The 15447-nt window shown below is 45.2% G+C and overlaps 2 protein-coding genes across 3 annotated transcripts in view; both read left to right on the top strand.

Annotated features, from left to right (window-relative positions):
* The window catches only part of OSBPL11 (oxysterol binding protein like 11), an 89392-nt gene extending 86493 nt beyond the window's left edge, over window positions 1-2899 (top strand). Inside the window, exons 14-15 of the mRNA XM_025375394.1 lie at window positions 69-222; window positions 1184-2899. Coding sequence (XP_025231179.1) covers window positions 69-222; window positions 1184-1249 — 220 coding nt within the window. The 3' untranslated portion in view covers window positions 1250-2899. The remainder of the gene's footprint in view (window positions 1-68; window positions 223-1183) is intronic.
* A 9602-nt stretch (window positions 2900-12501) lies between these two features.
* SNX4 (sorting nexin 4) overlaps window positions 12502-15447 on the top strand; it is a 79016-nt gene continuing 76070 nt past the window's right edge. For both annotated transcript variants that reach the window (XM_025375396.1, XM_025375395.1), the window contains exon 1: window positions 12502-12678. Coding sequence is in view for 1 of the 2 variants with exons in the window: in XM_025375395.1 (XP_025231180.1) it covers window positions 12538-12678 (141 nt within the window). In the remaining variant the exon portion in view is untranslated. The remainder of the gene's footprint in view (window positions 12679-15447) is intronic.

The following is a 15447-nucleotide window of genomic DNA, read 5'->3' as shown; positions in this document are numbered from 1 at the left end:
GGGTATTGATTCTATTTAATTATCTCTTTTAAAGAATGCTTGTAAAATGTGTGGTTTTTGGATTTCAGGCGATTGTGGAAAAATGTGACAGACTCTCTGAGAGAATCTGAAATTGATAAGGCCACAGAGCATAAGCATACCCTGGAAGAACGTCAGAGGACTGAAGAAAGGCATCGTACGGAAACAGGCACACCTTGGAAAACAAAATATTTTATTAAAGAGGTATGTTATACATGTGTTCAAGATAAAAACGTATCTACTTGGTGGGAACATTAGCTTACTAGGCTTTGTTGAATTGCTATCACTTAGACATCTTTATTTTTAAAAGTAGGATGGCTGTATATAAATACCAACTGTTTTTGAGACCAGCCTGGGTGACCTATAGCAAGACTGCCTCCAAAAAAAAAAAAGCAGATATACCAGAAACAGATTCTAAGAAAGAAGAGTTTCTAAGTGAGAACATCTATATATCATTAAAAATGAGCTCTGGGGGCGGGGCGCGGTGGCTCACGCCTGTAATCCCAGCACTCTGGGAGGCCGAGGCGGGCAGATCATGAGGTCAGGAGTTCGAGACCAGCCTGACCAACATGGTGAAACCCCATCTCTACTAAAAATATAAAAATTAGCCGGGTATGGTGGCGGGCACCTGTAATCCCAGCTACTTGGGAGGCTGAGGCAGGAGAATTACTTGAACCGGGGAGGCAGAGATTGCAGCAAGATTACGCCACTACACTCCAGCCTGCTTGACAGAGCAAGACTGTCTTGGGGAAAAAAAAAAAAAAAAGAAAAAAAATGAGTTCTGGGGTGCCAGTGGAGATGGGGAGAACAGTTAGTACCTTCCTGATCATTTCTCTGTGCTCCGCCTGCTGCCCATAACTCTGTGAGTGAGGCTCAATCTGTAGCATCTTGGCGAAATTGGCAAAATTGCTACAAATGGTTCTTGCAAAATTAAATGTTCATGGGTCACAAACTAGACCCTCCGATACCATACCTTCTCACCTGAATCCTAGCTAAACCATAGGCATTGTTTGATGTCTTAAGCACAAAGACTTTGTTCTTTCACAAAAACTTTTTTTTGAATGTGAAAATAGAATTCCATTTCAGTAAAGGTGTTGCTTCTAGTTTTGGTTAGTGATTTTGATAACATTAGAGGGATGATTCTTTATCATTTTATTTCTTTCAGGGAGATGGCTGGGTTTATCATAAACCACTTTGGAAAATAATTCCAACAACACAACCAGCAGAGTGACACGTACTGTCTAAAACTCGACCAAATGAGGTTCTTCTCTGTTTACCCTAAATCCTCCCAGAATGGAGTCATTGCACTGAGTGACCTGCTTCCTGATTGGGCAGACTGAAACTAGCTAAACCTGAATGTACCTACTAGGGCACCGAAATACCAAAAGCAAGACCAAAGTGGTAAAGAAACGCAGTGGACCTCTTACCAACCTGTTCATGTGATGTGAGCAATACCATCTTAAAACTTGTTACCTGAATCAGTAGATCAATCTTTTATCCAGTTCTTGCTCCTACAATTAAGTTTGAATCCCCTATTTTTGCATAGGGGCAGCAGATACACACAACAATGAGAACTCAGTGACTTTGATTTCTTTGTAGTGAAAAGTGAAGTCTCTGTTTCAGAGTTTGTGTCTTTCTTTCTGTCCATAACTGAAGTATTCACTACTCTTGTAAACCAACCAAGAGGAGAAGAAAGATGACCCAGAAGTGGATTCAGCCATTGTGCCTGAAATCAGTGTTAAAAAAAAAAAATCAACCAGGTTGTGGTAACAAGGCATTCTATTTCTTCAAAAAGACTGTATGCCTGTGTCTGAGGAACTTATCCATTATCCACCTCTGTTGGAACTCTCTTTTAAAAAGTACATTTATAGATTGATCAGAATTATATAACCATGGAGAATTTTTTCTTCTGAACATTTTAATATACTTGAAAACAACATTGACTTGAAAAATTTCAGAACATTTTTCAGTACCTAGTTTTATTAAATATTACAGTTGAGAGACAATTTTTAAAAATGTGTTCATGTCAATATGATGAGATTTTAGCCTTTCTCCAGAACTAAGGCATTAAAGAAAATAGCAAATATTAAAAAATAAAACTGTTACTTTTTTCCTTCTTTTTTTTTCACCTCTAGGTTAATATCCAGTATTACGTGTTATCCCTTTGGATAAGTATGCTTTATTTTACCTCTGTTAAAAATTAAAATAAATGATTCTATTCATACTTGTCAGTAATTCAGAACTTATATGTGTAACTGAATGCACATGTAAGGTATGGTTTTGTTTTTTATTTTTTGAGGAAACTTAAATGCTAAAGAAACAGTATGAAATTAAAAGGTATCAGGAAAAAAAGATCAGGAAGTTGTATTCAGGTACAAATCTGTTTTTAAATAAGTCTTTTGTGGAGGTTGAAGAATTGCTGGCAATTAAAAGAATAGAGCTAATTATGGCTTTCATCATTCATTCATGTATTTATTGAGCACCTACTTATTACGGTGCTCAACACTTGTTACTGCAAGCTACCTTAATTTCCCAAGAGTGGTGCCTTACTCTGTTTTTTCGGATATGGTCTTCCAATCAGTGTGTGTAACATACCTGTTGTTTATCAGCCATTGTAGGAGGCTGTGTCTGTTGCATCATCATAAAAAGTTTAAGCTTTGTGCTCTGATAAATTGTGTTCTGTTAAAGAGGTTAGTAGGATGAAAACAGCAAAACAATAATTTTTTCAACAAATTGTAAATTATAAGAAAAAGTTGGTTTGTGTACAACAATTTTAATGATTCCCTTGTTCATTTTTGCTGTGAAATGCACTGAAAAAATCTCAAAATGAGTTATAGTTCCTGTGTTGGGAAAATTGACAAATAATAAAACTAGAGAATAATGATGCTTCCGTCTCTTTTATGAATGGAGAGAAATAGAAAGTTAATATTCAGTAGAGTTATTGCCCTGTTCATTTGAGAGGGATATTGATTTTCTGTTTAAGTCCTTCAGGAATCTTCAGCTAGGTGGTAAATTTAATGAGAGTTTCTAAAAATCGAAGTGTTTTAACTTTTAAATATTCTGGAGATAGAAGAAGAATATAAAATGAAACTAGGCTGATCTGCATGCAGTGGCATTTACAACTAATTGATCACAACCAATTACAGATTTCTTATTTTGTTTATTGTGAGGCAGAGTCTGACTGTCGCCCAGGATGGGGTACAGTGCATTGCTTACTGCAGTCCTGACCTCCCAGACTAAACCAGTCATCCCACTTCACCCTCCCAAGTATCTGAGACTACACGCACACACCAACGTACCCAGCTGATTTTTGTACTGTTTGTGTAGACTGGATCTCGCTATGTTACCCAGACTAGTCTTGAATTCCTGAACTCAAGCAATCCGCCCACCTCAGCCTCCCAAAGTACTGGGATTACAGGTGTGAGGTACTGCGCCCAGCCGCAGTTACAGATTTCTTTGTTCCTTCTCTGCTCCCACTGCTTAACTTGATTAGCCTTTTAAAAAGAAATAAATAAAAATTTTAAAAAATAAAATGAAACCAGAGATTTTTGTTTCATTTGAACTATTTGAGTGCTGTATTTATCCGCTTTCACACTGTTGATAAAGACATGCCCAAAGCTGGGAAGAAAAAGAGGTTTAATTGGACTTAAGAGTTCCACACAGCTGGGGAGGCCTCAGAATCATGGTGGGAGGTGAAAGGCACTTCTTACATGGTGGCAGCAAGAGAAAATGAAGATGCAAAAGTGGAAACCACTGATAAAACCATGAGATCTCATGAGACTTACTCACTACCACGAAAACAGTATGGGGAAAACCGGCCCCATGATTCAAATTATCCCCCACTGGGTCCCTCCCACAACACGTGGGAATTGTGGAGTGGAAGTACAATTCAAGATGATATTTGGGTGGGGATATAGAGCCAAACCATGTCAAGTGCCCATTTATTTCTTTGGATTGTTAAGCCATTTTAAGAATTACTGAAATAGTAGTTTTAAAGTTCTTATGGAAAATAATACATTTATGAGTAATGAAATCTCCCCCACATTATTAGGTTGAATTCTTTGACAAGAATGAATTGTTACACTTCCGGCTGACTGTTTTACCTTCTCCCTATCTTCTTGCCTTCCCACTGCTCTCCTAGAAACAGGGCCCAGAGAGTGAGGAAGGAGCAACATCTGCTTCCAGAAGCTGCAGCTTAGCCACCTCACGAGAGCTAGAGGCTTTTTCTATTTTGATTTTTTTAATCTACGCCTTGGTACTATTTGGCTAGGGAAACAAGTCTTTGTGGCAGTTGTGCCATATTTGTATCTCTTTCATTTGGGCCAGAATTTTAAATGTACACTTCCTTCTGGTGGTTAGAAATTGTGTGTTAAGAAGTCCAAGACTGCCGGGCATGGTGGCTGACATCTGTAGTCCCAGCACTTTGGGAGGCTGAGGCGTGCGTATCAGGAGGTCAGGAGTTCGAGACCAGCCTGGCCAACATGGTGAAACCCCATCTCTACTAAAGATACAAAAAATTAGCTGGGCGTGGTGACTCATGCCTATAATCCCACCTACTTGAGAGGCTGAGGCAGGAGAATCACTTGAACCCAGGAGGTGAAGGTTGCAGTGAGCTGAGATTACACCATTGCACTACAGCCTGGGCAACAGGGCGAGACTCCATCTCAAAAAAAAAGAAAAGTAGTCCAAGATGGCCGGGCACAGTGGCTCATGCCTGCAATTCCAAAACTTTGGGAGGCCGAGGCGGGTGGATCACCTGAGGTCAGGAGTTCGAGACCAGCCTGAGCAACATGGCAAAACCCCATCTCTACTAAAAATACAAAAATTAGCCGGGCGTGGTGGCGTACACCTGTTAGTCCCAGCTACTCGAGAGGCTGAAGCAGGAGAATCACTTGAACCCAGGAGGCAGAGGTTACAGTGAGCCAAGATCTGCTACTGCTCTCCAGCCTGGGCAACAGAGTAAGACTCCATCTCAAAAAAAAAAAAAAAAAAAGGTCAAGACTGGAAGTAACAAAACGAGAGTGTTCTAGCCATATATTTGGGCTTTTAATTTTTTTCCCATGGTGATGACACTATACCTTCTGCAAAATATTTGTATTTAAGCCCCCTGGTCATGTTCCAGTTAGACAGTTTTTAAGCCTCTAAAGATAATTTTATATTGTATATTCGGTAAGTTATGGTGTATCCATATTGATTCACTGAACTCAGTATGTTATGGCCATCATTATCTCTAATACCTGGTTGTCACCAAAAACAGGAAGTAGTACTGAATTTCTCACCCCACACACAATTCTTGTCCTTATGCTTAACTCCCACTATGAATGTCTACTACTTGATAATTAACTTCTACGGATTCTTAGAAGGGCTTATTAAGGGAAAAGACTATATGTTTTTATTTTTGCTTGTTAATATTTCCTTAATTTAAAAAATGATTGCTGGGTGTGGTAGCCCATGCCTGTAATCTCAGCACTTTTGAAGGCTGGGGCAGGTGGATCACTTTTTGAGGTCAGGAGTTCGATATCAGCCTGACCAACGTGTTGTTTTTTGTTTTTTGTTTTTGAGACAGTGTCTCACTCTGTCACCCAGGCTGGAGTGTAGTCGCGTGATCTTGGCTCACTGCAACCTCCGCCTCCCAGGTTCAAGCGATTCTCATGCCTCAGCCTGCCGAGTAGCTGGGGTTATAGGCACATGCCACCATGCCTAGCTAATTTTTTAATTTTTAGTAGAGATAGGGTTTCATGGTGGCCAGGCTGGTCTTGAACTCCTGGCCTCAAGTGATTCGCCCACCTCGGCCTCCCAAAGTTCTGGGATTACAGGCGTGAGCCATCATGCCCAGCCAAGTTATCATTATTCTGAATATAGTCATCATATTTCTCACTTCTACAGAAGCATCCTCAGTGAGTTTTACTGGGTGAGAAAATGACACCCTCGTCCACAGGACTCTCCATTCCATAGAGGGACACAACCCTATGTAGCCAAACCCAGAAGAACGCAGGTGCTTACACAACTTTTCTCAGAGAGTCAAGAAAGCCCAAAAGTGGTCTCTGGGCTTACCTTAAATCTGAATGGAATCTACCACTATGAGATGGTCATAATAGGGACACTGTTGTTTGCACAAGTGTTACAGGAAAGGGGTCGCGATCCAGAACCCAAAAGAGGGTTCTTGGATCTCGCGCAAGAAAGAATTCAGGGTGAGTCCACGGTGCAAAGAAAAAGCAAGTTTCTTAAGAGAGTAAAGTAGTAAAAGAACAGCTACTCCATAGAGTAGGCCGTTCCTGAAAGTAAGAGGAGAAACACGTTCACCCTAGGTACAATGCTTGGGTATATGGGGGGGTGTGCTCTGCTACAAGAGTTTATGATAAAGGATTAATTTTCTTAATTACTGTATTTTGCAAGAATCGATATTATTATTTTTAAAGCAAAATCAAGAATGCCTTTGTTCTCCAGATATCGGGATACCTGGACACTCCCAAGTCTGGGTCTGTTTAGTAAACATTATTAATTTGTTGGCTAGGAATGCCTGGCTTTCTGGGAATGCAGCCCAGCAAGTCCCGGCCTCATTTTCCTAGCCCTCACTCAAAATGGAGTCGCTCTGGTTCAAACACCTCTGACACAGGGAGTGTGCAATCAGTATACCTGAGGATGGAGGAGGAAGAGGAGTTGGGACTGAAGGGAGGTGGTACATCATAAGCACCGAGCTACACAAAGCTCAGACTCCATGGGCTTTGCCGTGGCCTACAGGGGATGCTCTGCAGTCAGCAGGCAGGTGACCCAAGGGCAGGCCTGGGCCTGTCCCTTTGTGCATGCCGTGTGATTTCAAATTCAAATTAAGTTCCACACCACTAGGAGTTTTCACAGTATGCAATTCCAGAGTGCAAATGGCTTGCACATGTGCAGTGTTTTGTTTTGTTTTGTTTTTTGTTTTGAGACGGAGTCTCACTCTTGTTGCCCAGGCTGGAGTGCAGTGGCATGATCTTGGCTCACTGCAACCTCTCCCTCCCAGGTTCAAGTGATTCTCCTGCCTCAGCCTCCCAAGTAGCTGGGATTACAGGTGCCCGCCACCACGCCTGGCTAATTTTTTTGTATTTTTAAGTAGAGATGGGTTTCCACCATGTTGGCCAGGCTGGTCTCAAACTCCTGACCTCAGGTGATCCGCCTGCCTTGGACATGTGCAGTTTTAACAGAGATTAAGGCAAGACCACATCCCTTTCTCACACTGGGTATGGTGGGCAGTTGTATGCAAGAGGTGGTTATGGGCTCCCTTGGGATCTCCACAAGTGGTGATGGTTCCCTGAGACTTGTGCTTCATGTGTCTGGGGCCCAGAGTTGAGTGGGAGGTTGCTGGTGGGAGGTGAGAAACAAGTGGCCAGGCTCTTCTGAGTTTCTGAAACAGCCTTACAGGTAAGCTGTTATTATTCATATGCACAATATTAGTTGAGAGGTGCCACAAGACTCACTTGTCCGAAAGTACTTTGGCCAACCTGTGCTTCCTCCCAACCTGTCTGGTTTAAATTTCTTAGCTGTAAGTGACTATTTGCCTCAGAAGGTCTCTATCAAAGTGTATTTAAGTTATCCATCCGGCAAGAAAAATTTCTACCTTGTAGTGGCTTCCATGGTTTCTAGCTGTTGAAGATTCTAGTAGCTGGCTTGCTGTAGCGCTTTGGGGAGTTTCTCAAGCAATAGGGGTTAAGGATATGGTTTTTCTGACGCTGGGTATATATTCCAGTCTTCTCCAAGAGCATAGAACCATGAATCAGTCTGGATAATCACCTAGGCTGACACCGAGACTGCCAGGGACAGAGTAGATGTTTCATAAATATTTACTGCATGTTTCGTTGAGTAGATAAGTGCTTCACTGCAGCAGTTACAGCTGCATGTTGCATAGAACAGAGACCAGGGCCAGGCGTGGTGGCTCATGCCTGTAATCCCAGGACTTTGGGAAGTCGAGGTGGGAGGATCCCTTCAGCCCAGGAGTTCAAGACTAGTCTGGGAAACATAGTACAACCTCATTTCTCCAAAAAAAAAAAAAAAAATTAGCTGCACATGGTGGCATGGGCCTATAATCCCAGCTACATGGGAGGCTGAGGTGGAAGGACAGCTTGAACCCAGGAGGTCGAGGCTGCAGTGAGCTGTGTTCATGGCACTGCACTTGAGCCTGGGTGGCAGAGTGAGAGCCTGTCTCTTCAGAAAAAAGAACAAAGAACAAAGATGAACTCTAGTCATATGAAGCAAATAGAGAAATAGGACAGGAATTCACAGAATTAAGGCTGGTGATTCTGTGGAAAGTTGCAGAATCACGGTAGCTCCAGACACTTGGCACAGAACACACAAGAAATTCGACTTGGCAAAAACCTGACCCTAGCATCGCCACAGGCTCAACCTCCAGCCTTCCCTCTGATCCAAGATTCAAAATCTTGGGAGTTTAAGGGTCTGAGTTGGTGAGTTGAAATAATCTTCCCAGAGGTGGTACAAGAAGGATCTGAGCTCCTCAACTCCTGTGACGGGAGGCTACAATAGAGGAACATATTAAAAATTGCTCCCCACACAAGTCCTCACACAATGAGGAATTTGCTCCAAAAGAATACGGTGGTACTGATAGGAGGGTGGGAAGAAAGATCTAGTGCTGTGACCAAGGGCAAATGTCATCCACACTGACACTGAAAGGAGAAATGGGGTGGGGTTCGGGTTTGGTTCCTGCTGAGAAGAAGGGGATAGTTTCAGAGGAAGGAGACAAAAGTGACTGTCACAGTCCCTGGGAGGCTGACCAGACACCAGGAGGAAAATCCTGGGAAGGGGGAGAACAGAACCTGGATGATGGGGACCAGAGAATAAATATTTCTTGGTGTTCCCAGGCTAACACGGGAGCTCAATAAATGTTAAATTAATGACAAATTGAAATCTAAAACATGCTGTTGATATGCAAGGGCTGAAGTGCCTTCTGCCTGGCTAGTCACTCCTGCTCCTGAGGCTTCCCCATTCACTCCAGAGCAGGTCACTGCAGGCTCTCCCCCATTGCGGTCTGTGAGGGGAAATCCCTTCCCTTGCAGAGTCAGAAGAAGGGGGAACATCTATTTCCATAATCTTCATAGAGTTAGCCTTGGGCTTTCCCAGACCTCAGCACACAGGTGTGACTTTGCCTTCATATGCCAAGGAAACCTGCTTCTCTTTGTGTGTGTTCACGTAAGGAGTCAATTCTCAATTTCTGCCAATTATTTGCATCTTTCCTAGAAGAATCTCTCTTCTTCCTCTCCCCCATGAAAAGAAGCAGCATGGCCCAAGAGCTTGGGTTCTGGATGTCCTACAAATCTAGGTCTGAGTCTCTTTCCTTTATTTAATGGCTGTGTGACTTTGTCAAATATTACTGAGGCTGCTTCATCTGTGAAATGGGGGAAATAATGACTTTTTTTTTTTTTTTGAGACAGAGTCTCTCTCTGTCACCTAGGCTGGGGTGCAGTGGCACAGTCTCTGCTCACTGTAGCCTTGACCTCCTGGGCTCAAGGGATCCTCCCACTTTAGCCTCCCAAGTAGCTGGGACTACAGGTGCATGCCACCACACCTGGCTAATTTTTGTATCTCTTGTAGAGACAGGGTCCGACTATGTTGCCCAGCCTGGTCTCAAACTCCTGGGCTCAAGCTATCACTTTGGCTTTCCAAAGTGCTGGGATTTTTTTTTTTTTTTTTTTTTTTTAAGCGTCAGTCTCATTCTGTTCCCTAGGCTGAAGTGCAGTGGTCCTATCATGGATCACTGCAGCCTCAAACTCCTGGACTCAAGTGATCTTCCCACCTCGGCCTACTGAGTAGTTGGGACTACAGGCACATGTCACCACGCCCAGCCTGTGTAATGCCTGTCTTGCAGGGAGGGGCACTGAATGAAAAAGTATTAATGTGTGAAGTGCCAATCACATAAAAAACTGCAGCTATCATGATTCTGGCCATTGGGGCAGGGTGTCCAAAACATGGACCCATTAAAAAAATTCAAAATGCCAGCTCCCCTCCCACCCCAGGCTTTTTACATAACCACTAGTTGCTCTTTATCAAAATGAATTTGTTAGCCTATAGGCAGCCCCAAGAGTAAGGCATATTATCTAGTGCAGGGGTTCCCAACCCTGTGGGCTGGTACCAGTCTGTGGCCTGTTAGGAACTCTTGACCTCAAGCAATCTGCCTGTCTTGGCCTTCAAAAGGGCTGGGATTACAGGTATGAGCTACTGCACCCGGCCAAAAGAACCATTTTTTATTTTTATTTATTTATTTTTTGAGATGGAGTCTTGCTCTGTCACCCAGGCTAGAGTGCAGTGGCACGATCTCAGCTCACTGCAACCTTGGCCTTCTGGGTTCAAGTGATTCTCCTGCCTCAGCCTCCAGAGTAGCTGGGATTACAGGTGCATGCAACCACGTGAGGCTAATTTTTGTATTTTTAGTAGAGACGGGGTTTCACCATGTTGGCCAGGCTGGTCTCAAACTCCTGACCTCAGGTGATCTGCTCACCTTGGCCTCCCAAAGTGTTGGGATTACAGGCGTGGGCAACCGCGCCGGGCCTTTTTTTTTTGAGACAGAGTCTCACTCTGTTGCTCAGGCTGGAGAGCACGACCTCAGCTCACTGCAACCTCCCGCCTCCCAGTTCAAGCGATTCTCCATCTCAGCCTCCTAAGCAGCTGGGACCACAGGCACACACCACCATGCTCCGCTAATTTTTTGTATTTTAGTAGAGGCGGGGTTCACCATATTGTCCAGGCTGGTCTCGAACTCTTGGTCTCCAGTGATCTGCCGGCCTGGGCCTCCCAAAGTGCTGGGATTACAGGCCTGAGCCGCCACTCCCGGCCAAGAACCATTTTTTATTTTACTATTTTTCTTTTTTTCTCATAATATGCTTAATTTGTGGCTCTTATTTTTTAATGCCCAACTTTTCTAATTTCCCCACAATGAACATGTATTATGTGCACATAAAATAGGGGATCGGATCCATTTTGCCGATTTTAAAATCTTTTTTTTTTTTTTGAGACAGAGTTTTGCTCTGTTGCCCAGGCTGCAGTGCGGAGGCACGATCTGGGCTCACTGAGATCAACCTTCGCTTCCCGGGTTCAAGTGATTCTCCTGTCTCTGCCTCCTGAGTAGCTGGGGTTACAGGCGCCCGCCACCACGCCTGACTAATTTTTGTATTTTTAGTAAAGATAGGGTTTCACCATGTTGGCCAGGCTGGTCTCAAACTCCTGACCTCAGGCGATCCGCCGGCCTTGGCCTCCAAAGTGTTGGGATTACAGGCGTGAGCCACCACGCCCAGCCCGTAACAGATTTATGAACAACTTAGCACTTGAAGATGATAACTGAGCTGAGGTTTTAGGAATGAATGGAAATTTGCTCCCAGGACAGAGAAGGAATTCCAGGAAGAGAAAATTGTGTGTTTTGTCACAATTTTCTCTCGTGGTGACAAATTGTCACCATGTTACCCAGCTTGAAATAACTAAGTGGGCAGAAAATGTTTCTGTACTTGAAAAATTGAGAGCAGACTTTGTATAGAAAGTACTTTAAGGTACCACAGTCTGTTACCACCAGTGAGCATTTCCCATCAGGTTGCCATGGTGAAAGCTTATCAAGGAAGCAGGTTTGGAAAATTTTAAAAAGGGATGTTTGTAGAAAATTATCAGAGGTCTCCAGGGCTTCATGAAACACAATAGAACTCAAGCCTTGCTTCAACAGGTCGCTTCACTTTCCTCAAAACCTTGAAAGGCCAGGCACGGTGGCTCACGCCTGTAATCCCAGCACTTTGGGAGTTCGAGGCGAGCGGATCACGAGGTCAGGAGTTGGAGACCAGACTGGCCAATATGGTGAAACCCCGTCTCTACTAAAAATACAATAAATAAATAAATAAAGCCGGGCGTGGTGGCAGGCGCCCGTAATCCCAGCTACTCCGGAGGCTGAGGCAGGAGAATCCTTTGAACCCGGGAGGCGGAGGTTAGTGAGCTGAGATCGCGCCACTGCACTCCAGCCTGGGCAACAAGAGGGAAACTCTGTGTCAGGAAAAAACAAAACAAACAAAAAAACCCAAGAACTTGCAAGTATTACCTTTTGCTGAATGTGTTACTCAGCCTGCTGAAAGTTAATAATTTATGGAGCTCTGATCTTTCCGGGAGAACAGACTCAATAATAACAGGCAAGGCAGAGGCCCAGAGGGAGTAGGTCAGACTACGCCTCCAATTTCTTTTGAGTTTCGTTGGCTTTAGGATCGCCGTACCTACTTCAGGTGTTCACTTTCCGCTTGCCTTTCTCTTTGTCTCTCTCTTCACTAGCTCTCTCAGCTCTCTGGGTCTCCCGGCTTAGCAGCTGACCAGGTCCTCCGCAGGCTTGCGTGTCCTCCCACCCCCGGCTCCGCCTCCAGCTGCGGCTCCCGTAGCCCTCCAGGTCTACCAGCAGGGACTAGGCGTTGGCGAGCGGAGGGGCGGGCATCGCAAGCGGAGAGACTGGTTGGCTGCGGGCGCAGCGGCGGCGCAGGCGCACTGGGTTCGCCGCGCCGAACTGCAGCCATGGAGCAAGCACCTCCGGACCCCGAGCGGCAACTCCAGCCGGCGCCTCTGGAGCCGCTGGGCTGCCCAGACGCTGGGCTGGGGGCTGCGGTCGGCAAGGAAGCGGCGGGGGCCGGAGAAGAGGACTCCGGGGTCGACACGGTGAGGAGAAGGGGCGGCAGAGCCCTCGTGGCCTGTGTCGTGGCCTAGCGGGCCGGGCTGGGCCGAGCTGGGCCGGGCTGGGCCGGGCTGGGCTGGGCTGGGCTGGGCTGGGCTCGGCCGGGCTGGCGCGGGCCAGTGGGCTCGGCCGGGGAGGCCCAGCGGTGAGGGGGAGCGAGGTGGAGAGGCGGGGTCCGTAGGTGCAGTGAGAGGAGGCTCAGTGGAAAAACGGGGTGCTAGGTGCGGGGCGAGCGCCAGGCGCTGCGGGTGACTGAGGGAAGTGTCGAGACTGCGGAGGGGAGGGAAAGGGACGCGGGGTGCGAGCCCCGGATGGGCGAGGCTGGAGGAGGGGGTTTTCGGTTGTCGCGTAGCCGGGAGATCTGGACCGCGAGAGGAACGCTGATGTTTCAGGCAGTTGCTAAGGGGTTTTGCCGGGGAGGAGCTTAAAGGGACACAGTGGGGAGTCGGCAGCAGTGCTTGAGAAGGAAGGGAATGGGAGACTAGAGCGAGGCGCAGGTCAGGGGCAATAAAGGTGTTGGTCTGGTGCTGCCATCAGAAAACTGAAGAAAGTGTCAGCTTCAAGAAAAGGTACAAATGAGAAAACATTTTTTAAACTCCTTATTTAGCTGTAATTTCTTTGTTTTGGGGGAAGTGCTATATTTCCCATTGGAGACTTACTGATATCCCATGTGCTTTTTGAAGACCCTTTAGTAATTAGTGATTTTCATTTGCTTGAGGAAAAGGGGAAAAATGTATCATTATATTTGTAAGTGCTTTCATTCCAAAGTGTTTTCATATGTAATGCAAGATTTGTAGACCTGCTTATCTTGAAGCCTTTAAGAAACTAACTGCAGTGCTCCACATCAGACCGCCCTGCCCAAAGTCTCCTTTTTCTGTGTATTGCTCACATAGCTCACTTCAACCTCGACCCCCCCCCCCCCACCCGGCTCAAACGATCCTCCTGCCTCAGCCTCTTGAGTAGCTAGGACTACAGGCACATACCACCACGCCCGGCTAATTTATTTATATATTTTAAAATTTTTATTTATTTATTTATTTTTCTGAGACGGAGCCTCACTCTGTCTGTCACCCAGGCTGGAGTGCAGTGGTGAGATCTTGGCTCACTGCAACCTCCGCCTCTTGGGTTCAGGCGATTCTTGTCCCTCAGCCACCTGAGTAGCTGGGATTACAGGTGGGCGCCACCACTCCCAGCTAAATTTTTTTTTTGTATTTTTAGTAAAGATGGGGTTTTGCCATGTTGGTCAGGCTGGTCTTGAACTCTTGACTTCTTACCATCCGCCCTCCTTGGCATCCCAAGGTGCTGGGATTACAGGTGTGAGCCATCATGCCCGGCCAAATTTTTGTATTTTTTGTAGAGATGAGTTTCACCATGTTACCCAGGCTGGTCTGCAACTCCTGGGCTCAAGTGATCTGCCCACCTGGGCCTCACAATAGTGCTGGGATTTTAGGTGTGAGCCATGGTGCCCGGCCTGAAAGCCTTTTAAGTTTAGAGACCAGCTGAGCAGGGACTTAGGGATTTGAAAGTTTTGCCTGCTGAGGAACATATCTAGGTATATAAGGTAGCATGAAGACTTTTTTGAGTGTACTTCTTTTTCCTTTGAGATAGGGTCTCACTCTGTCTGGCAGGCTGGAGTGCAGCGGCACAGTCATGGCTCACTGCAATCTCGACCTCCTGGCCTTAAGCGATCCTCCTGCCTCAGCCTCCTGAGTAGCTGGGACTACAGGTGCCACCACACCTGGCTAAGTTTTATATTTTTGTTTTTGTTTTTGTTTTTTTTGGTAAAGATGAGGTATCTCTGTGTTGTCCAGACTTGCCTTGAACTTTTGGGTTCAAGCAGTCCTCCTGCCTGAGCCTCCTGAGTAGCGGGGACTACAGGTACACACCACCACACCCTGCCATTAGGTATTTAATTAATATGAAATTGCAATTACAATATAAAATCTGTTTATGTTAATTTAAAAGACATTATATATGTCTCTTATTAATTAAAAGAACAATGTGTATATATAGTTCTAAATATTTGAAACCCAGGGATGCTATCATACAGTGTAAGTTGTAGTTACATACTATTTCCTGACGTTTTTATTCCTTTTTTTTGAGCAGTCTCTTGACTTGTCGCTCAAGCTGGAGTGCAGTGGCATGATCTCGGGTCACTGCAAACCTCTGCCTCCCAGGCTTAAGTGGTTCTCATGCCTCAGCCTCCTGAGTAACTGGGATTACAGGTGCGTGCCACCATGCCTGGCTAATTTTTGTGTTTTTAGTAGAGACAGGGTTTCACCATGATGGCCAGGCTGGTCTCGAACTCCTGACCTTAGGTGATCCGCCTGCCTCAGCCTCCTGAAGTGCTGGGATTACAGGCATGAGCCACTGTGCTCAGCCTATGTGGTTTCTTAAAACAACTCCCTAATTTAGTAATTCATAAAGAGACACAAGCTATTTGGGCAAATATTTCAGAATTACTAGGTGTTTAAACAAACATACATTCAGTGCATTCCTTCCCTTCCCCTCTTCTCCCCTCAAAGAGAAAATCAAACTAAAAACCCATCCTTTGAAGATCTTCACATCCCTTCACCTCTCTCTATACTCTCTCTCACTCAGTCTGTCTTCAGTTGAGAATTACTGTTATACTTTTATGGCCTCATTGTAGCTGTTACTGATAGGAATGTGGTCTGGGGAGAAAAGTAAGTTAGTTTTGTGTGTGCTGTGCGCAGTGGGGCTCTACTTTTCATTTAATTCTCAAAATTACTTCC

The sequence above is a fragment of the Theropithecus gelada genome, chromosome 2 (assembly GCF_003255815.1).
Source record: "Theropithecus gelada isolate Dixy chromosome 2, Tgel_1.0, whole genome shotgun sequence".
In the NCBI taxonomy this organism is placed as follows: domain Eukaryota; kingdom Metazoa; phylum Chordata; class Mammalia; order Primates; family Cercopithecidae; genus Theropithecus; species Theropithecus gelada.
The sequence above is the reverse complement of the archived record's forward strand: the minus strand, read 5'-3'. Positions and strand labels throughout refer to the sequence as shown.